The sequence below is a fragment of the Leucoraja erinacea genome, chromosome 4, assembly GCF_028641065.1.
Source record: "Leucoraja erinacea ecotype New England chromosome 4, Leri_hhj_1, whole genome shotgun sequence".
NCBI lineage: Eukaryota > Metazoa > Chordata > Chondrichthyes > Rajiformes > Rajidae > Leucoraja > Leucoraja erinaceus.
Genome location: NC_073380.1, coordinates 81,151,072 through 81,175,073, shown reverse-complemented (window position 1 = coordinate 81,175,073; position 24,002 = coordinate 81,151,072). Strand labels below are relative to the sequence as shown.

At 40.9% G+C, this 24,002-nt stretch overlaps 1 protein-coding gene across 6 annotated transcripts in view; it reads right to left on the bottom strand.

Moving 5' to 3' along the window:
• Window positions 1–429: 429 nt before the first annotated feature.
• stard3nl (STARD3 N-terminal like) overlaps window positions 430–24,002 on the bottom strand; it is a 34,483-nt gene continuing 10,910 nt past the window's right edge. For 3 of the 6 annotated variants that reach the window (XM_055634646.1, XM_055634647.1, XM_055634648.1), the window contains exons 2-9: window positions 19,119–19,392; window positions 16,882–16,959; window positions 16,711–16,788; window positions 13,096–13,149; window positions 12,873–12,993; window positions 9,110–9,208; window positions 5,782–5,825; window positions 430–2,662 (exon numbers count right to left, since the gene is read on the bottom strand). In XM_055634646.1, the coding sequence (XP_055490621.1) occupies window positions 5,785–5,825; window positions 9,110–9,208; window positions 12,873–12,993; window positions 13,096–13,149; window positions 16,711–16,788; window positions 16,882–16,959; window positions 19,119–19,343 (696 nt within the window). In that variant the 5' untranslated portion in view covers window positions 19,344–19,392 and the 3' untranslated portion in view covers window positions 430–2,662; window positions 5,782–5,784. Of the gene's footprint in view, window positions 2,663–5,728; window positions 5,826–9,109; window positions 9,209–12,872; window positions 12,994–13,095; window positions 13,150–16,710; window positions 16,789–16,881; window positions 16,960–19,118; window positions 19,393–24,002 lie in introns of all 6 variants that reach the window. The other 3 variants (XR_008723369.1, XR_008723370.1, XM_055634649.1) reach the window with 3 other exon arrangements.

Genomic DNA, 24,002 nt, shown 5'->3' with positions numbered 1-24,002 from the left:
GGAATTATGTACTGTTCTTCTAGGTCCCTCTGTTTCACAACAATTTCCAGACCGTATTGTTCACTGTAAAAGTCCTATCCTGGTTTGACTCCCAAAGTGCAACATCTTGCACTTATCTGAATGAAATTCTATTTGTCATTCTTCAGCCCACTTACCCAATTTAGTTTAGAGATACACCGGGTCCGCGCCGACCAGCAATTCCCTCACATTACACTATCCTGCACCCACTAGTGACAATTTTTACATTTACCAAGCCAATTAACCTGCAAACCTGTACGTCTTTGGAGTGTGGGAGGAAACCAAAGATCTCGGAGAAAACCCACGCAGATCTGTAGTGCATGTAAATAAATAAAGATAATCCATTTACTTCATGAATAAAACAAGCCATTACTTTAGATGCAGGTATTACATACAGCAGCTGAGAACAGATTCTGCATTTGTTGATCGTTTTTAATTCCAACAATTATTTATTAACTAATCTTAAGTGGTCAAACTGTGAGTTTGAAATAGGTGACAGTAATTGTATTTGTGTAGAATTTGTCCTGGCATCAATTTTTATCAATACTCAATCTTGTTCCCACAGTACAATGCCTATTTGAAAGGCAGCTGACAGGTTAGAAAAATTAAATTAATAGGTAGAGAGACTAAAAGAATAATCACTTGGCCATGACTTACTGTTAGTTCTGCAAAGGAAGGGATACATTCACAATATTAACAGAGTTGGAACTTTACCTTAAAAATATAATTAGAATACAAAACAGTCTGAGGCTGCAGACAGAAAGAGCACGTCAGTTACTAATTAAACAATTACTCAATCATGTTGAACAAAGAGCCTGCTCTTGAAGTAATTTGTGATAAAACAATTAATGTTCCAATAATCTGAATTAAATTGAAAACAATTCTCAATTGTAATTAAAAATGGATGTTAAAATATGAAATATGATGCCAATTCAAAACTATTGGAATAGCCACAAACCAATTTAGTGTGAGTGCAGGAGGCATGAACTGCAACACATTAATATCTCACTGAATCCATTCACATTAAATTAGTGATTCACATAATTACACTAGAGCTTTACTGAAAACATTAAACTACGTTAATAAAGTAAAATTATGCATAAATTCACTTCAAATTTTAAATGCATTACATTATTTTCTCAATTTTGGACAGACCATTAATTTCATGCAAATACTCTTTAAATGCTTTATATTATCTGCCCACTGTTCTTCTCCAATAATAGACTTGCCCCATGATAAGCTATGTTGCAAATTAACACAAACACAATTATCTAGTAAATAGCAATGTTACTAGTTCACTTTCATTGTCTCTTGTGGCCCTGGAAAAGAATGTGTATCGTTACGAGGTCTTATTTCTAATCAAACTTTTTCAACTATCTCAGAGTCTCAAATAGCTAAAATCTGATGCGAAGTAAAAACCAGGCTTTACTCCCATCGCCGGCAATAGGCAGCACTCTTAGTGAGTGGTGGTTTGGAATTCGAAGACCTGAATGTTGGATACAGATTGTATAGGATCGTAGGAGGAGATCTAGGTTAAGCCATTTATCTACAGGTCAAAGACAAGCAGGCTTCCTTGGAGTGGGATAGCATGCTCTCTTTGGGCAAGGGAAGTTGGAAAAGCAGCTGCCTTGCTTGGTGTAGAGGTCAGACCACTTTGGTACAACATCACTGCAACATCTGCAATTAAAAACATTTTCTACAGGTCCAGAATCCTGAGTGAGGAGCGAGCAACTGCTGCAGGTGCCAAGATGTTTTTTTTTTTTAATTAGAGAACTATTTAACACTTATAACTGCAAATAATTAAAATGCTATAGAGTTATTTAAAAACAAAACTTCTACAGCTTCAACTATTAAAAAGCAAGAAATTCTCTAAACTGAGGATGGAAATTTTGCACTCTCTTAATCACAAGAGGAGCAGGGTCACTGAGTGCTCTGTAGAGAGGGCAGTCAGTTAACAGTCTTGTGATAAGTTTCTGTAGAGAATTTGTTGCTATTGACACATGATTAAAAAATAATAATCTCCTCACGATGCCTGAAGTTATGACATTCATTAACGCTCTGGGGACATGGGCTGACACACACATGCAGCAGCACTCATGCAATGCTCCTTTTCATACATACCTTTACAAATAAGGCAAAATCTGAAAATAGTTTAGAACACATTATAATTAATATGGTTTTCTGTGTTTGGTCCATTTCATTTAAAATAATGAAAGACCAAACAAACATAATCAAGAATCATAGTGCAACACAATGCATAGTGAACAGGCCCCATCTCAGCGGGCAGGTAATTGGATCACACCCTTCAGTAATCTATGAATGGTATTTTAAGTAGATTAACACTGAAATTATTGATTCCAAACAAAAAAATATATTGAGAGATAATCTTGTGCAGAATGGATTGCACGATTGATACCATTGGTTTAGTAAAGGCAGGATAAAGAAGCCATTTCAGAGATGGCAGACGGGCGGCACAGTAATGAACTCCCAACAGCTGAAGGGTTCTTGAGCACAGTGAATCACAGACTTCATTCTACAACAAATCTTGCCCAAGAATAATTCAATTGCCAGGCGAATCTTCAAACTCTACTGTCAGAGATTTCCATTGTTTCTTTCAATCTGAACTTCATCCATGTGTCCACTGCTGAGGGAGAATGTAGAAAGAGAATAGAAGAAATCACTTTAGAACAACTTCTACTTGGTTACAAAACACCAAAGAGCAACATATATAATCAATGCACTGGGGGGGTTGAACTTATATCACCACTGATGCATACAAATGCAAAGTATAATAGTTTCCTTCAGCACCAGAGGGATTACAATTCTGAATTGCAATATTATGTCTAATACAATGGAGGAGTTATTGGACAATTCAGCATACAGAACCTGCAAACCAGGGTCAAAGGAAAGCATATATACTGGACAATAACCACACTAGATTGCAACACTTGCACTGGAAGAGTAGAAGCTAAGGCAGGCAGCAAACACCAAAAGAAATCCCAAAATATTCAACAGGCAGACACGTCAACTGTAAAAAGCCCTTGCCATGAATTTCCCATGCAATTGTGACACATGTCCCTGCACGTTCTCTTTAACTTCCATCCAGGGCCCTTGCATCGCCAATGCAGTTGTTGATGTATTGGAAAAAGAACTGAGGGAGTGGGTCCCGAAACAAGACTGCTCCACCAATCCCACAAAGGACAGACAAAGCTTGAGGTTCACAAGACTAATTCCTGGGATGGTAGAGATAGACACAAAATGCTGGAGTAACTCAACTGGTCAGGCAGCATCTCTGGAGAAAATGGATAGTAATATTTTAGTTTCTTGAGACCTAGTGTTGAAGAGGGTGGGGGGGGGGGGGGGGGGGGGGGGGGGGGAGAGAGAGGGAGAGCGAAGGACTGGAGGCAAAAGACCAAGCCAAATCAGGGCTGGCACCAAATAGCCTCAGGAAGGGAGGTTCCCTGATAGGCCAATTGTTGGCTCGAGTAAAGAGGTATACATTGTTGCAAACTTCTAGGGACAGTGCGATCCTACAAGGGATACATTTTAGGATCCCAAGAGGGATACCGCATTTTGTGTCTTTACTTTTTGGTATAAACTACCATCTGCAATTCCTATTTATTGCATTCTGGGATGGCAGAACTGGCTTTTGAGGACAGATCAAGTGGCCGAGCTTTGTATTCATCAATGAGAATGAGGGGATATAATGGAATCATAACAAATTCTGACAGGATGCATGGAGGCCGATTCCCCTGGTGGGATACCAAACACGAGTCACACTCTCTGGTTTATTTGACAAGGAATATAGGACTGAAATAAGGAAAAACTTATTCACTCGATGGTGATTAACTTCTGGAATATGCCACCACAGATTATATGGAGGCCTAGTTACTAAATATTTCCAGAAACAGGTAGCTTTACAGGCATAAAAAAACACATATGGAGGGGTATGGGAAGTGCAGGAATATGGAATATGATCAGCCATAATCATACTTAAGAGATCAGGCTTGACGGACCAAATGGCCTATTTCTGCACTTCAAAGAATATTCAAAGAATCTTCCAATGCCCTTTAAGGACATATGTTTGAAAGGCTATTCAAAATCCATAAGATGTGGTGGAATTTCTTCTCTCAGAGTGTCAAGAACTTTTGGAATTCTCTGCCGCAGAGAGCTGTGAAGTGGAGTTATTAAATATACTCAAGGTCCATGGAGAAAGAGTAGGACATAGCACCGAGGCTGAAACTGGATTAGCCATGACCTTACTGAACATCAGAGCAGATTCAAGGCATGGATAGGCCTGGTCCTGTTTTTTAAGTCGTTATGATTTCACAAATTATTGCCTCACCCGTATAAATGGGAGACCACTAGGTTTTAAAGTGATCCCTTGTTCAGTCTGAAGAAGGGTCTCGACCCGAAACGTCGCCTATTTCCTTTGCTCCATAGATGCTGCCTCACCCACTGAGTTTCTCCAGCATTTTTGTCTACCTTCTATTTTCCAGCATCTGCAGTTCCTTCTTAAACAAACATTGTTCTAGATTAATTGATATGGGATTCTAGTCCAGAATGGGATTCTAGTCAAGGGATATGTGGAGAAGGCAGGAACAGGGTACTGATTGTGGATGATCAACCACGGTCACAGTGAATGGCGGTGTTGGCTCGAAGGGCCGAAAGGGCTTCTCCTGCACCAATTGTCTATCTCTAGAGAAAATCATGTTTCCCTCAAGAATTTGTGCTTCAATTACATCTCATCTCTCACTTCTAAATTCAGCAGATACAAGTCCATAATCTCCAATGAGGTTTCACACTTAGAGTACATTAAATACCAGTCATTGCAGTAATCATTAAGTTCATCCCTGAAGGCATTTTTTAGTTGTGAATCTAAAGCAATAAGATGCGTGGGCTGTGGACCACAACAGGAAATAAAGACAGTTTGTACATTTTGACTAGAGCACAACCTAGCAGTCTGGTGTCAGGGACTTTCAATTCTTTGAAGATATTTGCATACATTCATGGCAACAGTCTATTACCAGGTGCAAACAGTCACATGGAAAACATCTGGTCTGTATTAGGAACTTCTGTATTAGGAACTATTGAAACACGCATATTCTACTCAGCCCAGTTGAAGTATTAAATTAACTTTCGTGGCGGCCAGCAGCTGATTTGCTGCTCACCTTAGATAATCCCAGTGGATCAAGGGATTCACCATAAAATTTCATAGAAAAACGACAAAATTGAGGAAAAACAGAAAACGCCAGAAAAAAAATTAAGTCTGGCAGTGTCGGTGGATGAAAGATTCCCCTGACCTGAAACATCCAACTCTGTTTTACTATGCAAGTTGCTGCCCGATCTGTTGAATGTTCTTTGGTACTTTCTGCATTAGTTTCAGATTTCCACATTTGGAGGAGTTTTTGCTTCAAAAACGAATTGAAATGTTCAGCATTATTTCATTCCAAGAAAATCAATGCATGTGGTCTTGGATGCAGAATTAAAATATCATGCTTATATATAAGACAGTCAGAATGTCGTAGGGTGGGCCAGAAAGGAGAAAGAAAAAATATAAATTGGTGGTGGGAAAGCAATAAATAGTGCTTGCAAATAAGAGACCCCTTCAATTCCATCCCAAGATAGATGTGAGGAATATTTCAGGAAGACATCTGTCCCACTGAATAATTGTGAAACCATGCTGCTCTCAATCATTGTATTCACTCACGGGCCTGTAGTTGAGCAAAGCAAACAGGAGTCAACAGATGCACCATTCCACACCTGCTAATGCACTGGATACTCAGAATCATCTTCTTCTTCAGAATCTACAAATTAAGAACAGATTAACATCAGTTTCCAGATCATAGAAATCTGTGGCTTAAAAATGGTTGTTTGGCAATTTGTATTCATGCCAGCAAAAACTGCCTTTGGTCCCGGACAGCAGTCATATAACTGAGTCTGGAGTCACAGATTGGCCAAAAGCACCAGGTTTCCTTTCCTAAAGACAAATATGTTTAAAACAATCAAATAATCTCAAGGCCATCAGTACCCCTGCTATCTTTTTATTCCAGGATTCTTTAAATAACTAAATGTCATTTTGCCAGCTGCTTTAGTGGAAATAGGTCATCTCTCCAACTTATCAGTTCAGCTTTCTATTTTCCTGTTGTATGCAAAGTTCATAGGCACAACATAAATCTACTTTTCATCAACATTCTGTGCTGTATCATTTTATGACTATGACTATGTTGCCAATGAAAATATGCTCAAAAATATGTTTTCTTACATTTCTTCACAGGAGACAGCAATCTAGAGAATCAATGGTGTATCCTATGTTGCATTAACATCTTTTCTGTAGCAGAGACCAAAACAGGTGACCTCCTGCCCACCCCATCCCCTTTTACATTCATGCCGGATATTGAAAAGTTGTATCTTTACTGATCAAATTTGTAATGCTGCGGTGGGCAGGAAGGAAGGAAGGCGCGAGGGCCGCATTGACAGCAGGCACAAAAGCAGTAGGAACATACAAATTGGGAAAGAAGCAAACAGAAGAGGAATAGGCAGAGAAAAAAAGTTAAATGTTAATATGTTGGACCCAAGCTTGGTGAAGTGGCTGTTGTGTGTAAAAACAGTTACATTCCCTTGTACTCAGCACCTGTAAAATGAAACCTCAGCGTCGGCAGCAGAGGCAAGAGTCCTAACACATAGGAAAGACTGCTGTGGTTTAACCACAAATGCAGACATTGGCTCATTAGGGAAACAAGGCCCTGTATCAGAGGATCAGTATCAATAGAAGTTTCAACCAATTTCTGCACAAAATATTTGCAAGTCAGGGGATGTGGTTATCAGACCTATCTAATTGCAGCACATCTCAAATTCAAGGGCAGTCAAGTTTTGTTTTTGTGCCATGCACAAGGGCAATGAGGTAGAGGTACAATGAAAATGTTGCTTGCAGCAGCATTACATAAACATAGACGCAGACAGCACACAAAACATACCATACACAAATTGTGCAAGACAGTGGAAGTAAAAAAATGCAAAAAAAAAAATCAGGATATCAGTGGAAAAATACAAAGTCAAATTCAACGAAGAGTCAAATGCTAGTTCAAATTCACCCTTCAGACAGCATTAAACTGTGCACCTTAACACTGCAGTCTAAAGTGGGAAGGTGATTGGCCAAATATCTGACAGACATCCGCTTGAATATGCTGAAGGTCCATTCATTTCTCAGCACATATTTATAATTCTACAATGACACTTCTGAGAATCACCATCAGTTTTCCTTGAGGTGACAAGAACGGGATTTATACGAAAAACTCACCACCAGAAAGCAAAAGTGCCGATTTTAGCTGATATGTTTGATTGATTCAACAAATGCTTACAAAATAAATTTTAAACACTGTTTAAGGATTACAGTTATAGGGATGAACACTATTTCTCGAAATTCCTTGGTTACTTAGGGAAATAATAGATTCCTATTATTGATTAGAAATAATAAATTCCTATTATTGCAAAAAATAAATAATGATCAAAAAAATAGCTGAATATTTGTGTATAATGTTTTGTATAAGGAGGCTATTGCTTATTGACTGTGCATACGCTCTCATCACAGATAGAGATCTGATAGCTACACTAGAGCAAACGCCAAAATATTCAACTTCCAACATTACCACCCTGCTTAGATTTCAAGAATGTTGAGGAGTGATCATATTTCTAACCCCAAAAAATGTTAGAATGTTCCAACCTTGTCCTTAACGCAGGGAAATATCCCGTTCCCATGAATGGGCAAGCCAGGGAAGTGATAATGGGATAATAATTAAGTCCTTGGGAAGGGGTAAGTGGCAGACAGACAGGCAAGTGGATGGAAATCTGGGTGAAGGGAAAAGCAAGAAATCCAGAAACTGCTTGTGCAAATACAGAGATGTGCTGTCATCAGGAATCTTAGGAGACGATTGGTGGTGCCAGATAAGAGTCAGGTTATCGTAACTTTTACAGATGACAGCGATACTGCGTGGGTGTCAAACAGAATAGGCCCAATAGCGCCAGTTGGATGTCATATGAAGTTTGTATGTGTATAATAGTTGTATGTATATATATGTCTGTAGGTATTATGGGAAATTGCCTGGGGTAGTATTATTATTATTAATTAATTGATTTTTAAATATGGTAGAAGTGTTGGGGAAAAGGGGTGCGATTTAATAAGTTATTCTTCTTCTCACTCCTTTTCGATCTTGTACAGACACAGAGTTGGACATTGGAAATTTGCTTTTTGTTCTTTTCATTGCTTGTAAATATTGATTGTAATGTCCAATTGTTTGATAATTTCGATTTTGTTACTATTAATGTCTTTAATGTCTTTACTTGTTCGGAATAAATAAAAAATAAATAAATAAATAAAAAATACCGGCAGCAAGAATCATTAAAGCAATAATCTGTTGGTTATATTAAAACGTACACTCTTTAGAATTAAGAAAGAGTAAAAATGTTTCACTGGTCACTTCTTGGACATGTTCTGCCATAACAAATGATGTAAACTAAGCAAGGAAATAGGTTCCAGGAGATAATTAGATTGCAAGTGTTTTATACGGAGATGAAAACCATAAAACATGTTAGGAGTGAAAGGTACATAGTTTGAGACATTCTGTATCATATCATGCAACAAAGAGAGAAAAACCTGTACAGTAAAGAGGTGTGAAATGTTGTCAGATAATTGGAGTGGCGTTGTAATTTCTTAGCAGTGAACTTTATTTCGGCATTGAGACACCGTGGGGACCACTAGCAATGAGAAAGGCACAGGGGGTAAAGGGCATTGCTACTACATTTCTGCTGAATGTTCCTGGTTGTTCCACGTGTGTAGTTGCAGCAATAACTGGCTTGGATCAACAGCTCATGGGCCTTTTGCTCCATGTTGTCAATTCATGTAGGCACACAAATGTATATTTCAAAATGAATTAATCAAATCCTCCATATTCTTCTTGTTATTGTCGCACAATAAACATAAGCTACGGGAAATTAATGGCCAACATTTCCCATGAAAAGCTGTTATTAGCTCAACAAAACTAAACAGTTAGAGATGAGGATACAATTTCCAGCATTCTTCAGCAATACTCACCCACAATAGATTCAGGAGGAGAATAAAACTGGCCATCTGAGATAGGGCCAGGTAGAATAAGAGGTGCTTGTTCTGAAAAGTCAGATATGGTAAAGATACCTGGAATAAAAAGGGTAACATTGAGATGAAAGACACTAGCTGAATTATTACATTACATAGAAACTATACACACTCCCTGTCCTTAGTAAGGGTTATGTTCTGTAAATCCTTACGCAAGTCAGATTTTATGCAAGACAGAATCACTTTAACCATATAACCATATAACAATTACAGCACGGAAACAGGCCATCTCGGCCCTACAAGTCCGTGCCGAACTACTTTTTTTTCCCCTTAGTCCCACCTGCCTGCACTCATACCATAACCCTCCATTCCCTTCTCATCCATATGCCTATCCAATTTATTTTTAAATGATACCAATGAACCTGCCTCCACCACTTCCACTGGAAGCTCATTCCACACCGCTACCATTCTCTGAGTAAAGAAGTTCCCCCTCATATTACCCCTAAACTTCTGTCCCTTAATTCAGAAGTCATGTCCTCTTGTTTGAATCTTCCCTATTCTCAAAGGGAAAAGCTTGTCTACATCAACTCTGTAAAACTAGATAGAAACAAAAAACTGCAGTTTCTAGTTCATAAGTTCATAGGAGAATTAGGCCACTCGGCCCATTGAGTCTACACCGCCATTCAAGCATGGCTGATCTTTCTTTCCCTCTCTACTGCCATGTTCCTGTAACCTTTGATACCTTTTACTAATCAAGAACATGTCAATCTCCCCTTTAAAACTACTCAAAGACAGCCTCCACAACAATGAATTCCACAGATTCACCATCTGCTGCCTTAAGTAATTCCTCCTCCTTTCCTCTCAAGGCACATTCTTTCATTCTGATGTTTTGCCCTCTAGTCCTGGACTCTCCCACTGGTGGAAACATCCTCTCCACATCCACTCGATCTAGGTCTTTCAGTGTTTGGTAAGTTTCAATGAGATCTACTCCCTCATCCTTCTAAACATCAGTGAGAACAGGCCCAGAGACATCAAATGCTCATCATATGTTAATCCAATCATCCCCGGGAACATTCTCGTAAACCTCCTCTGGGCCCCCTCCAATCCAGCACATCTCTCCTGAGGTATGGGGCCAAAAACTGCTCACAATCAAGGTTGAACACCTATTTTCCAGCAACTGATGGTCCGCCCACACCCATAGCCCGGACACAATTATGAGAGCTCAGCTGAAATTCCCTGAGCGTCCAGATGGCATTGCGAGTGGGGAACCCTCTTTCCGGTCATGTCCCTACATCGTGAAAGAATTAACTAGTAAGTAAGTAAGTACGTTTTATTTATATAGCATGTTTTAAGTCAACTCGCATTGACACCAAAGTGCTTTACATAAAATAGATAATAAGTTTCCATACAAACCAGAGAAAAAGGTTAAAAAAAAATTAAGAAAATGGACACAACACATTATAGAGTTCAACACAAACATCCCCCATGTTCAACTATGTTCAACTATGTTCAAGAAGGAACTGCAGATGCTGGAAAATCGAACGTAGACAAAAGTGCTGGAGAAACTCAGCGGGTGCGGCAGCATCTATGGAGCGAAGGAAATAGGCAACGTTTCGGGCCGAAACCCTTCTTCAGCCTGAGGCAAGTTTGAAGAAACCCAGTCTGAAGAAAGGTTTCGGCCCGAAACGTTGCCTATTACCTTCGCTCCATAAATGCTGCCGCACCCGCCGAGTTTCTCTAGCACTTTTGTCTACCAAAGAATGCTCTCAATCTTCTCTCCTAAGCCCCCTTCTAACAAATGTTGAATGTAGTGGATGGACCAGCCGACCCATGCTTAGCTCACAATGTCTCGCCGCCCATTTAGAGCCTCGGCCTCTGATGCCACTCCAGCCTAGCAAGGTGCATTAGCGACCCTTTCTTCACCTACCGAGAGGACACAAAGTGCTGGAGTAATTCAGCGGGTCAGGATCGCTAGAGAACATAGATAGGTGACATCAGGACCCTTCCTCAGATTCATTCAGTCGGATGAATTACTCCAGCACTTTGTGTTTCAGTGTGCCCCCTCAGTCACCGTGAGGCTCCCTCTCCTGGGGAGGATGAGCCTGAATCTGAATTTCCTCTCACCCGCTGTTGCTTCCAAGGTGGAGTATATCTGCGACTCCTGGGGAGGATGAGTTGGCAGTGGTGGTGGAGGGGAGGGGGCGGGGGGGTGGAGAAGAAAGTGGCTACCTAAAGGTCGGTAGGTGTGGCCTAACCCCTCCCCCCCTCATCCTTCTCCCCCAGAGTCACCGATATACTCCACCTTAGAAACGACAACAGGTGAGAGGGGAGGGAGCCCCATGGTGACCGATGGAGCATAATGAAACACAAAGTGCTGGAGTAACGCAGCCGACTGAATCAGTCTGAGGAAGGGTCCCGATGTTGTCTATTCATGTTCTCCAGAGATTATGACCTGCTGAATTACTCCAGCACTTTGTATCCTTTCGGTGGGTGAAGAAGGGCTCGCTAGTGCGAGTTAGGAGTGGTATCAGAGACTTTAAACGGCCATGTAGACGGTGCGAGTTGGGATAGGTTGGCAGGTACTTCCATTGACATTCAGTTTACATTTTATATTTGTTTTATTTTAAGTTTCTGGCACACCATGATGCTTTAGAAACACAGGAGGACAGTCATTAGCAAGCCAGATGTGTATTGTCGATTCATTGTCACATGACCCCTGTTAGTCCAGAAAAACAGATAATCCAGAAAGGCTTTGGAACCGAGGGTGTCGGAAAATTCGGTGTTCAACCTATACTCCAAATGTAGTCTGACCTAATGTAGTGCCTTATAAAACCTCAGCATTACCTCCCTGCATTTGTGTTCTAGTCCTCTCAAAATGAATGGTAACATTGGATTTGTCTTCTTCACTACAGATTCAAACTGTAAATGTTTTGGGAATCCTGCACCAGCACTCCCAAGTCCCTTTGCGCCTCTGATTTCTGAATTCTCGCCCCATTTAGAAAGTAGTCCACACTTGTATTCCTAAAACCAAAGTGCATAACTGCACATTTTGCTGTACTGCAGTCTATCTGCCACTTTGCCCACTTTCCCAACTTGCCCAAGTCCTCTTGCAGACTCACTGCTTCCCCTACACTACCTGCCACTCCACATATCTTCGTATCATCTGCAGACTTGGCCACAAAGTCATCAATTCCATCATTCAAATCATTAACATAAAACGTGAAAAGCAGTGGACACACACCAACCCCTGCAGAACGTCACTATCCACTGGCAGCCCACCAGAAAAAGCCACCTTTATTCCCACTCTTTGCCTTCCGCCATTAAGCCAATCTTCTAGCCATGCTGGTATCTTCCCTCTAATACCATGGGCTCTCATCTTGTTTAGCAGCCTCTTGGTTATAACACAAAACGACGCAAAGTGCTCCAGTAACTCAGCAGGTCAGCCTGACCCACTGAGGTAGTCTAGTACTTTGTGTCGTTTTATCTTAAAACTAGCACCAATACTGCTGGTCTGCACCAGTGAGCCCATCTTCAGCAGCTGCCACACCAACTGGTTCTGGTTTGAATTTGTTTCTCATTCAAAAGATGGTACTGTAAGTTGAATATAGGTTGTAGATAAATCAAAAGACCAGACAGGCAACATTGAAAAGTGTAGACTTCAATACTCATGATTCATCTTTTATCAGGACTTTGTATATCATCTGCTCTACCCAGTGTACTGAGGGATAGTAAATTTAAAAGTAAATAGAGTAACTTTACTAACTGTTTTCATCCTTTGCCTCTTGTGGCAAAACTTTAAAATCCAGAAACCACGTCTCGATCCAGGCCAGTATGAAGGAGATTATTGGCAGCAAATAGGCAAAGGCTGTACCTTCCATCAAGAGCTAAAGTGAAATCAGACATGTTTAGGTCAAAGAAATTAGCTGCAGGTATATCTCAGCATAAATCTTTTGGACAGAACGCAAGTTTCAATGATTACTTCATACCTTGGAAATGATGACCTTTGCAATTAGAAAGGCACTGGTAACAGCAGTTGTAACCTGGAACAGAAGAAGCATTCTCTGTTACAGCAGAGTTCGGGCTATGAAAACTTTTACACCTAATCGCAAATGTTATTTGAATGAAGGCATATTTACAGTGAAAAGGGAACTCAAGGAAAATAAACCATAAAGAGTAAGCTACCACAATGTGATAAGTTTTAATCTGCAATTTGAAGGGGAGAAGGCGATATTGGATGTGTCAGTATCGCAGCTGGCCAAAAGGGGACTACAGAGGCATGAGGGAGGAGCTGGCCATAGTTGACTGGAAAAGGACCCTAGCAGGGATGACAGTGGAACAGCAATGGCACGGATTTATAACCATATAATAATATAACAATTACAGCACGGAAACAGGCCATCTCGACCCTTCTAGTCCGTGCCGAACACATAATCTCCCCTAGTCCCATATACCTGCGCTCAGACCATAACCCTCCATTCCCTTCCCATCCATATAACTATCCAATTTATTTTTAAATGATAAAAACGAACCTGCCTCCACCACCTTCACTGGAAGCTCATTCCACACAGCCACCACTCTCTGAGTAAAGAAGTTCCCCCTCATGTTACCCCTAAACTTCAGTCCCTTAATTCTCATGTCATGTCCCCTTGTTTGAATCTTCCCTACTCTCAGTGGGAAAAGCTTTTCCACGTCAACTCTGTCTATCCCTCTCATCATTTTAAAAACCTCTATCAAGTCCCCCCTTAACCTTCTGCGCTCCAAAGAATAAAGCCCTAACTTGTTCAACCTTTCTCTGTAACTTAGTTGCTGAAACCCAGGCAACATTCTAGTAAATCTCCTCTGTACTCTCTCTACTTTGTTGACATCCTTCCTATAATTAGGCGACCAAAATTGTACACCATACTCCAGAATTGGCCTCACCAATGTCTTGTACAATTTTAACATTACATCCCAACTTCTGTATTCAATGCTCTGATTTATAAAGGCCAGCACACCAAAAGCTTTCTTTACCACCCTATCTACATGAGATTCCACTTTCAGGGAACTGTGCACAGTTATTCCCAGATCCCTCTGTTCACCTACATTCTTCAATTCCCTACCATTTACCATGTACTCCATGGATTTCTGGGAATAATCCGGAAGATGCAGGATCTTTTCATTCCAAAGAGGAAGAAAGAGTTTAGGGGGAGAAAGAGGAAACCGTGGTTGACAAGGGAAGTCACAGACAGAATAAAACTAAAAGAGAAGGCGTATAACATAGCAAAGTTTAGTGGGAAGCCAGAGGATTGGGAAGCTTTTAAATAACAGAGGGCAACTAAAAAGACAATAAGGGGAGAAATTAAGAAATACAGATGTAAGCTAGCCAATAATATAAAATAGGATAGCAAGAGTTTCTTCAGTTATATAAAGAGCAAGAAAGAGGCAAGAGTGGCCATTGGACCGCTGGAGAATGATGCAGGAGAAGTGATAATGGGGAATAAAGTAATGGCAGAGGAGTTGAATAACTTTTTTTGCATCAGTCTTCACAGTGGAAGACACCAGCAATATGCCTGAAATTCAAGAGAGGCAGGGAGTGGTGGTTAGTGGTGGCTATTTCTAGGGAGAGGATGCTTGGGAAGCTGAAAGGGCTGAAGGTGGATAGGTTACTGGGGCCGGATGGACTGCACCCTAGGGTTCTGAAAGAGGTGGCTTTAGAGATTGTGGAGGCATTGATAGTGATATTCCAGGAATCACTAGAATCAGGAGGGGTCGCAGATGACTGGAAAATTGCCAATATTACCTCGCAGCACAAAAAGTGAGCAAGGCAGAATAGTGGGAACTTTAGGACAGTTAGTCTGACTTTGGTGGTTGGTAAGATTTTAGAGTCCATTATAAAGGATGAAGTTACGGAGTTATGAGAAGTTCACGATAAAATAGCCCAAAGTCAGCATGGCTTTGTGAAGGGAAAGTCTTGCTTGACATATTTGCTGGAATTCTTTGAAAAAGTAAATAGCAGCTCAGACAAAGGAGAGTCAGTAGATGTTGTTTACTTAGATAAGGTGCCACACGTTAGGCTGCCCACAGTATCAAAGGGCAGATACAAGCATGGATAGCAGGTTGGCTGGATAACAGAAGACAAAGAGTGGCAATAAAGGGGGCTTTTTCTGGTTGGCTGCCAGTGACTAGTGGAGGTTCGCAAGGGTCAGTGCTGGGGCCGCTACTCTTCACATTTTATATTAATGATTTGGACGAAGGGATTGAAGACTTTGTGACCAAGTTTGCGGATGATATCAAAATAGGTGGAGAAGCAGTTGGTGTAGAGAAAGCAGGGACTCTGCAGAAGGACTTGGACAGGTTGGGAGTGGGCAGAGAATTGGCAGATGGAGTATTGTGAAGCAAAGTGTGCAGTCATGCATTTTGGTAGTAGGAACAATGGCGTAGACAATTTTCTAAATGGGGTGAGAATCCTGAAATCAGAGGTGCACAGGGGCTTGGGAGTGCTAGTGCAGGATTCTCAAAAGGTTACTCTGTAAGTCGAATCGGTAGCAAAGAAAGCAAACACAATGCGAACGGCATTCATTTCAAGAGGGCTTATATACAAAAACAGGGAAAAACAGAGGCTCTATAAAGCGCTGGTAAGGCTGCCTTTGGAATATTGTGAGCAATTTTGGGCACCATATCTGACGAGGGATATACTGGTTCTGGAGAGGGTCCAGAGGAGGTTTACAAGAATAATCCAGGAATTAGTAGGTTAACCAATGATGCGCATTTGTCGGCACTGGGCCTGTACTCGCTGGAGTTCAGAAGAATGAGGGGGGACCTCATTGAAACATACAGAATAGTGAAAGGCTTGGATAGAGTGGATGTGGAGAGGAGTTTCCACCAGTGGGAGAGACTGCGACTAGAGGTGATAACCTCAGAATTAAAGGACGTTCTTTTAGGATGATGAGGAGAAATTTATTTTGTCAGAGGGTGGTGAATCTGTGGAATTCTTTGCCAAGTCAAGTCAGTGAATATTTTTAAGGCAGAGATAGATTCTTGATTAGTAAAGGTGTCAGAGGTTATGGGGAGAAGGAAGGAGAATGGGGTGAGGAGGGAGAGATAGCTCAGCCATAATTGAATGTCACAGTAGACTTGATGGGCCAAATAGCCAAATTCTACTCCTATTCCTTATGAGCTTATATAAAAACAACCTGGTGCTTTACCATTTCTAATACGCCCGCTGTCTCCAACATGTTCAGGCTGCTCTGTTGTCTATACAGTGGGAAAACAACATTTGGAGGAAATTGCTAATGTTCTCATCCAACAGATCATTGTTATTGATTATTAGTTGTCAGGATACAACGTCTATAATCACCTTGTATTAGACTTGCCTTTGTAACCAGGCAAAAGGCAAGTTTATTGCTCAAGTGATTGTAGAGAATATATCCTTTTGGACAGTTGTCAATGTGGACAGTTAGCACTAAGACCTTGATTCTTTTCCCTGCAAGATAGTGCCATAACCTAAAAATCAGATGTGTACAATATTTTTCTAATTTTTGCCTGATTTGAAAAGAGTCGTGTTTCTGGGCTACATTTAATAGGTCAATTTCCTATCATAACAGCCGAGAAGAGTCACTCACCGCGATCACCCACCAATGGCGTAACCTACACAGTGCGTATGCAAAAATTAGCATAAAGAATCGAAATACTGCCAGTAACTGCAAAAACAAAGAGAGATAGATAAAACTCACACCAGATTTAGAATGGAGCATTTAGCAAGTTCTTCAAGGGAAATGAGAACATTTACTCACAAATATATCGAAGTAAGAGTGTTGGAAATTATAATTAATAACTTCATTCTTTAAACTATTAATTATGCCTCCATCTACCTAGAAAACATAAAAAGAAAGATAAGTAGAATCACTTTGTCAACAGTTGTTCTTGAAACTGAGTGAAATAATGTTACATCTAGAAATGTTTGGTAACTATTTTTAAATTTAAAATGTGGATCAAATACACATAACAATTTTTACCACTCAAAGTGACACCACTTTATTAATAATTATTTCAACAAAATTAATGTGTTCTGTTTGTGAAATTCTAAACAGTGCCGTGATTCACAGCAAGATAACAGGCCCTTCAGCCCAAGTCGTCCATGCTGATCACGATGCTCCATCTAAGCTAGTCCCATTGTCTGTGTTTGGCCCATATCTCTTTAAACCTTTCCTCTCCATACCTGTCCAAGTGTGTGTTTAAATGCTGTTATAGAACTTGTCTCAACTGCTGAAACTGAAGGGCTACTTTTTCAATCAGAGGGTGGTTGTCCATATACCCACCACCCTCCGATTGAAAAAGTTGCTCCTCAGGTTCATATTAAATATTGCCCATCACGTCCAAATGCAATACATCTCACTTATTTGCATTAAGCCCCATAAGCCCCATTCCGCAGCCCTCTTGGTGAGAGATGATGAAGAGCCTGCTGTAATTTTTAATAACCTTCTGCATTATCTACGATACCACCTACTTTAATGTCAGCTGTAAACTTACTAAATCTTGCTTTGTACATTCTCATCCAAATCGCTGAGTCACACCGCTCGCCACAGGTCTCTAGTCCGAAAAACAGTCTTTTACTGCCACCGTTGCCTTCCTTCCATTAAGCAAATTCTGTGTCCAGTTTGCTAGATCTCCATTGATCTCATTGATAATATTGGCCAAATAAATATGTCACAAAATGGAGGATCTCTGCATTTGCAAAGCCTGCTTGTTCTCCTTCTGTGAAAAGCTGTAGGGCCATAAGTCATGGCTCCAGGGTGTCTGGACCCTGGGAGGAAGTAAGTACAAGATGATGTCCAGATGTTCTCCCTATTGTTAATATGTATGAGGGTTTTGCAGAAAGAGCTGGGCAGGGTTGCAAATGCATGATCAAGATTGGTTATAGATTGGGGTGTTGTAAAGTATTGTTAATTATGTTGTAGAGTGTTTGTGCTGTTATCTTATGATTGGTCAACGTATGGAGCCTTGTTCAAATTGTTTATACTACCTGGGGAAATGTTTCTTTACTTTGGTGAACTGTCTTCTATGGAAATAATGTAATGGGATACTTTGTGATTGGGTTAGGGAACTGTCAATAAATGTATTATATGATCTTTATTTGTGATTAGCTTTTAGAGGTCCCCCCCCCCCCATATAGTTTTGCACCACAGGGAAAACTACAGTCATAGGATTGAACTTGGGTCTCTGGCGTAGTTCGGCAGCAAGTCTACCACTGCGTCACCATGTCACCCAGTACAAAAAAATGAAAGTAGGAAATCGGCTCAACTGCAAAATTGAAAGCAAAGGTTCCCGGAATATTATAAAAGAAAATAAATCAGATCCACAAAAAAAATCATGTTGTGCAATTCTGGTCAACTAACTACTGAAATAAAGTTGCTGGCTGAAGATCATAGGGAAAACAGAATTTACTGTCAGGAGAAACAGAGATAAAACTGCAAAAGTCTTCAGTCACAGACCAGCAGAAGAATTTACACATAATTCGGTTTACAACTCTTTCTCAACAAAGAGCAAGGATGCTAATGGTGTGGAACCAGGATAGAAAAGGGAACAGGGGTAGAAATATCAACACAAAGCTGATAAATACAGAAGTTATCTATAGTTTACTGTGACTTCCCAACAAAGTTACCATCATTAGATGAATAAAAACATGACCCGATTGTTATATCTGATTTTGCAATAACAAACTTTCTGACCAAATCATAGCTGACATTTAAAATATAAAATGAATATTCCTGACAAAGGCAGAAAACATAACCATAAACTGTAGGCCTTGATCCCATCTGTTCCGAAGGAAAGCTTGTGTACAACTACTCTCCATCCATTTTTGGTGAGATCCTGCCCTCTATGCTTTCGCCACAAGCCAAGCCTCCCACTGACTCCTTCTCCCAGCTGTTACTTAACCCCACAATTAAATCCACAAGGTCATTTCAATAAACAACAGAATTATTAAAACCTGTTCATCAGAATGCAAATCAATAAAAAGTTTAGTACTTACATTCAATTCGATTATCCACAACAAACCAACAAATAGTAGATCAAACGTAACAAATAAACAGAAAGTCCTCCTGACATCAGAAATATTTCTTTTACCAATTGGTTTATACGAGTCTAACCTAGCTGCAACTTGGGCTGCGGTGATGGATTGCATAGTACTGATGGAGGCACTGTGACCAAAGGAATTGACTCCAGCATTTTCCGGGCCAGTCGGCAATTTGCTCATCCTGCAAGGGCCTGGCGCCAATCATTAACAGATTCAGCATCACCACAAGCTGCGAAAGAACATAAAGGTAAGATCTCAGCAGTGCAGAGTTAAAACAATTTAATAAAACTAACTAGACTTGAATAAATATAAAAGTTAACAACTTATTGGTGGAAATAAGCAACTACAAATTATCATATAGTAAAAGAGAAATAAACTGTTCTCTTCTTTCTCCCCCTGGCATTTATCCCAGTAAATAATGTGTCCTCAGAGAACAGTCCACGCTTACAATTGTAAGCTTGATAATAATTATGCTGGAGAGCAACTTTCAAATAGAACAACACTCCAGGCACTTCAAGTCAAGAGAGTTTATTGTCATGTGTCCCAGATAGGACAATAACATTCTTGCTTGCTGCAGCACAACAGAATATAGTAACATGCACTTCCCAAGAAAATTAACAGCATTTGACAAAAACACACCAGAAAATAGTAGCTGATCAGCCAGAAACATGATAAGCATGATAGATAGGCATGATAAGCAGGAAAAGAAGGAAGTAGATAAACAATCTGAGTGTAACTATCTCCCAGTTGCCAAACATTTCAACTCTCCTTTCCACTCCCATACCGACTTTTCTGCCATGAGTTTCCTCCACTGTCAGAGTCACACACAAATTGGAGCAACAGCACCTCATATTTCACTTGGGCAGCTTACAACCCAGCCAACTGATTTCCTAACTTCAAAGGTACACAAAAATGCTGGAGAAACTCAGCGGGTGCAGCAGCATCTATGGAGCGAAGGAAATAATATTTGTGTGTACCTTCGATCTTCCAGCATCTGCAGTTCCTTCTTGAACACTCCTAACTTCAAGCTGTCTGACCCAGAGTTACTCCAGCATGTTGCGTCTATCTTTAGTAGCTGAAGACTTGGTCACAGATGATGGAGTGATCATAATCAAGACCCAATGTCCAGAAATAGAGGAATACAAAGATTTCAAGGATCAGAGAGCACTGTGGATTATAGAACTTGGCCATGGAGGAACATGGAAAACCAGAATGAGGATCTTATAATTGCAGCATTGCTTACCAAAAAGGCCCACTTCAAAATGTAATCACTACTCTACTCACTCCAACCTGCGCGAGATAACCACTGATGAGGTGTTTGCGCAGTAATCAACCAGAACCAGAACTGTCAGTCAGCAAGCTCAGAGGTGATGGGTGAAACGGATGTAGTACAGGTAAAGAAGATCAGCAATGTATTGTATGAGCTGTTGCTCACAGATCAGCTCTTTCCTCTCCACCTGTGTCATTAGTCACATAAGTACTGTGGTTATCACAGCAGGTCAGAAGCTGGGTATCCTGTAGCGAGCGACTCACCTCCCAACACTCAAGGCTTTCCACCCGCTATGCAAGTAAAACTCAGCGATATGGCAGAATGCTCTCCACTCACCTACATGAATGTAGCTGCAACAACACAAACAGCACACTATTCGGAAAAAAATAGCCTGCTTGATTAGCATCCCAACTGAGATACTAACCACTCAATTCAACTATCGTTGTTGCAGCACCATGTGCCGCCTTCAAAATTTCAGGCTGCTCCAATAGCACATCAGAAGGACGAGGGGACTATGGGCATGGGAACACCACCACCTGCAGTTTCTCCTTAAAGTTACACGTAATTGTGTCTTGAAAATATATTGTTGTCCTTTTTGCAGAATTGACTTTATGGGCCGAATGACCCAGTTCTGCTCCTATCACGTGACCTTATGAGTACAAAAAAAGGGAAGTAATGTTGAACCTGAATAAAATGCCACTTAGGTCATAAATTGAGTTTTGCTTCCCATTTTTTATCACTAAAGAGTGGTGAAAGGCATGAAAACCATAAAGAGTGAAGAGCAAAACACGAACCACCAGATTCAGGAGCAGCTACTTCCTCGTTGTTATCAGTCTACTGAATGGACATCTCGTAAACTAAGGGTGTAGTCCCAACCTACTTCTTTTTGCACTATTTTTAATCTGCACTTTCCTGCGTATATGTAACACGATATTCTGCACTCTAGTTCTTTTTCTCTTTGCGCTACACATTGTGTCTGTGTACGGCTTGATTATACTCACATACAATACAACTTGACTGGATAGCACTCAATACATCTCTGTACAAGTGACGATAATAAATCAATACAAATATATACTAGAATGGTTTCAGCAATGATACATTTCAGCCACAAGGTTTATTGATTATACATTAATAATGGATTTGTCAAACTTGAAACCCATGGAATTAAAAGGGGTGCAGTAGCATGGGTACAATATTGATTAAGAAATTGAGTTTTTAAAGTTTGTTTTTGGACCATGGGATATTTACGGGAAGGTTTCCCGAGAGTCAATACCAAGACCACTTTTCTTAATATATATTAATGATCTGCACTTGGGAAAATGGTACTTAATTTAAGTTTTTCTTTCAAGTTTAAATTATTCATTAAATCTGCAAGGAATGTACCAACAATGGATAGAACCAACAATAAATTAACTATATATAACTATAATAAATAAACAAGAATTGATGGAATAATGGGAGAATTAGAGCAAGGACATTTGTGGCAAAGTCTGATAAGATTATCACATCAAAGTTAGGTACAAGAACAGGACTGATAAACAAAATAATGATGTCTATGGAGCAAAGAGATAGTCTGGGAGACTTATTTCAGATCAAAGCAAACAAAATAACAGGGTCTAAGAGGTCAGCAGGCAGTCTAGAAGAAAAGAAGCTGCAAACAAGTGAACACAACAAGAAATGACCTTGCTACAGCCTCTCAAAGAGGAAGTCACTGAGGTACTGAGGAACAGAGTGACTCTGTTAAGCATTGCTTCTTTGTACTAGATGCAACTTACTTAACTAATTTGTTGTCCTTTCTGACAACACCACTGTTGTTGGTTGTATCGCTGGTGATGGTGTGTCAGCATAAAGGAGAGAGATAAGACATGTGGTTGAGAGGTTTCACAATAACAACTTCTCGCTCAACATGACTGGCCTTGGGTCCAGCACACAGATGTCATTATGAAAAAAGGCACACCAGTGCCTACTGAGTTACTCCAGCTTTGTGTGTCTATCCTCTACTTTCTTATGCTTGAAGAGATTTAACATGTTTCTGAATACACTAATAAACTTTGAAACATATTACCGTAGAAAGTATATTCACAGGTTGCAAGACATCATGGCCTGGTACGGCAATTTCCAACGGATAGTAACGCAAGAAGCTGCAGAGAGCAGTAGACTTAGTCCCGTCTATCATGGGAGCAGCTTTCATCTCCATTGAAATCTCCATCTCTATCTCTATCTCTAACTCTAACTCTATACGAGGTGCTGCCTCAAGAATCTATCATCAAGGATCCCCAACAAAGGGCCCTTGCCCTCTTTTCACTCATATGATCCCACACCATCAGGTTCAGGTATAGCCACTTTCTTACAACTATCAGGTTTGTGAACTAACCAGGGCTCTCACTTAACTTTTTTTCCCTGTTACCAGCCGGGCAACCTAGGCAGCTTTTTAGGTTGCCAAATGACGGTTTAGGTGGTCATTTAAGACGGCTTGCATTTACGCGTGTGATAATGTGCTCGGACGAAGTGCGCAGTTACAAGTTGGAATTATGCTCAATGTTCATTCACATATTATTTCTGCTTCAAATAAAGTCAAACTAAACATATTCACCAAGACATGAAAAAGACCACAATGACATGCAGCAAAACTATAATACAGTATCTCAACTCTTTTTACATGTTGCAATGAATACAATCTATATTACTAAATTTCTGTTCTTGACTGTTTTTGGCCTTCTGTGCTGCGATTTCCGAGTGAACGCCGCCTACGGCCGTCATTTTTGGCCACCTTGCTCAGAACCCCCCCTCCGCCGCATGTGTGACGAGGATTTTTCCCGTCGATGAAAAATGATGGAGATATTAATGTTTTTACAAAATTCCCCATTCTCTCTGCTGCCCCTGCTGGAGGGAGGGGGAGGGACTATAAAACCAGGAAGTGGTGTGCCTCAATCAGTCTGTCATCAAGATGGAGCTCTGTCAATTAGTCTCTGTCACTCTGAGCCCTGAATGACACTGAACAAATTTCTTCACACCTGTGAGTAAGTACCCTTAATGTGGTTTGAAAATGAAAATATGGTTAGTTTGAAATAAAAAAGCACTGCCTGCAAATGGTTGTTTGGGGGGTTTGGGTTGAAGTAAAAAGGCACTCTCTTTCTCTCTCCCCTCCTCTCTCTCTCTCTATCTCTCTCTCTCTCTCTCTCTCCCTCACTCTCTCCCTCTCTCCTCTCTCTCCATCTCTCTCCCTCCTCCACCCCTCTCTCTCCATCTCCCTCTCTCCCTCTCTCCCTCCCTCTCCTCTATCTCCCTCCCCCTCTCTCCTCCTCTCCCCCTCCCCTCCCCCCTCTCTCTCCCCCCTCTCCCCCCCTCCCCCTCCCTCTCCCCTCCCCCCTCTCCTCCCTCTCCTCTCCCTCCCCCCTCTACTCTCCTCTCCCCGTCTCCTCTCCCCCCCTCCCCCCCCCCTCTCTCTCCTCTTATTATCCATCCCCTCCCCCCCCCTCCCTCCCCTAAACCCCCCTCCACTCCACACACCCCTACCCCCTTCCCTCCACCCTCCCCCCCCCCCTCCTGCTCCCCACCTCTCCCCT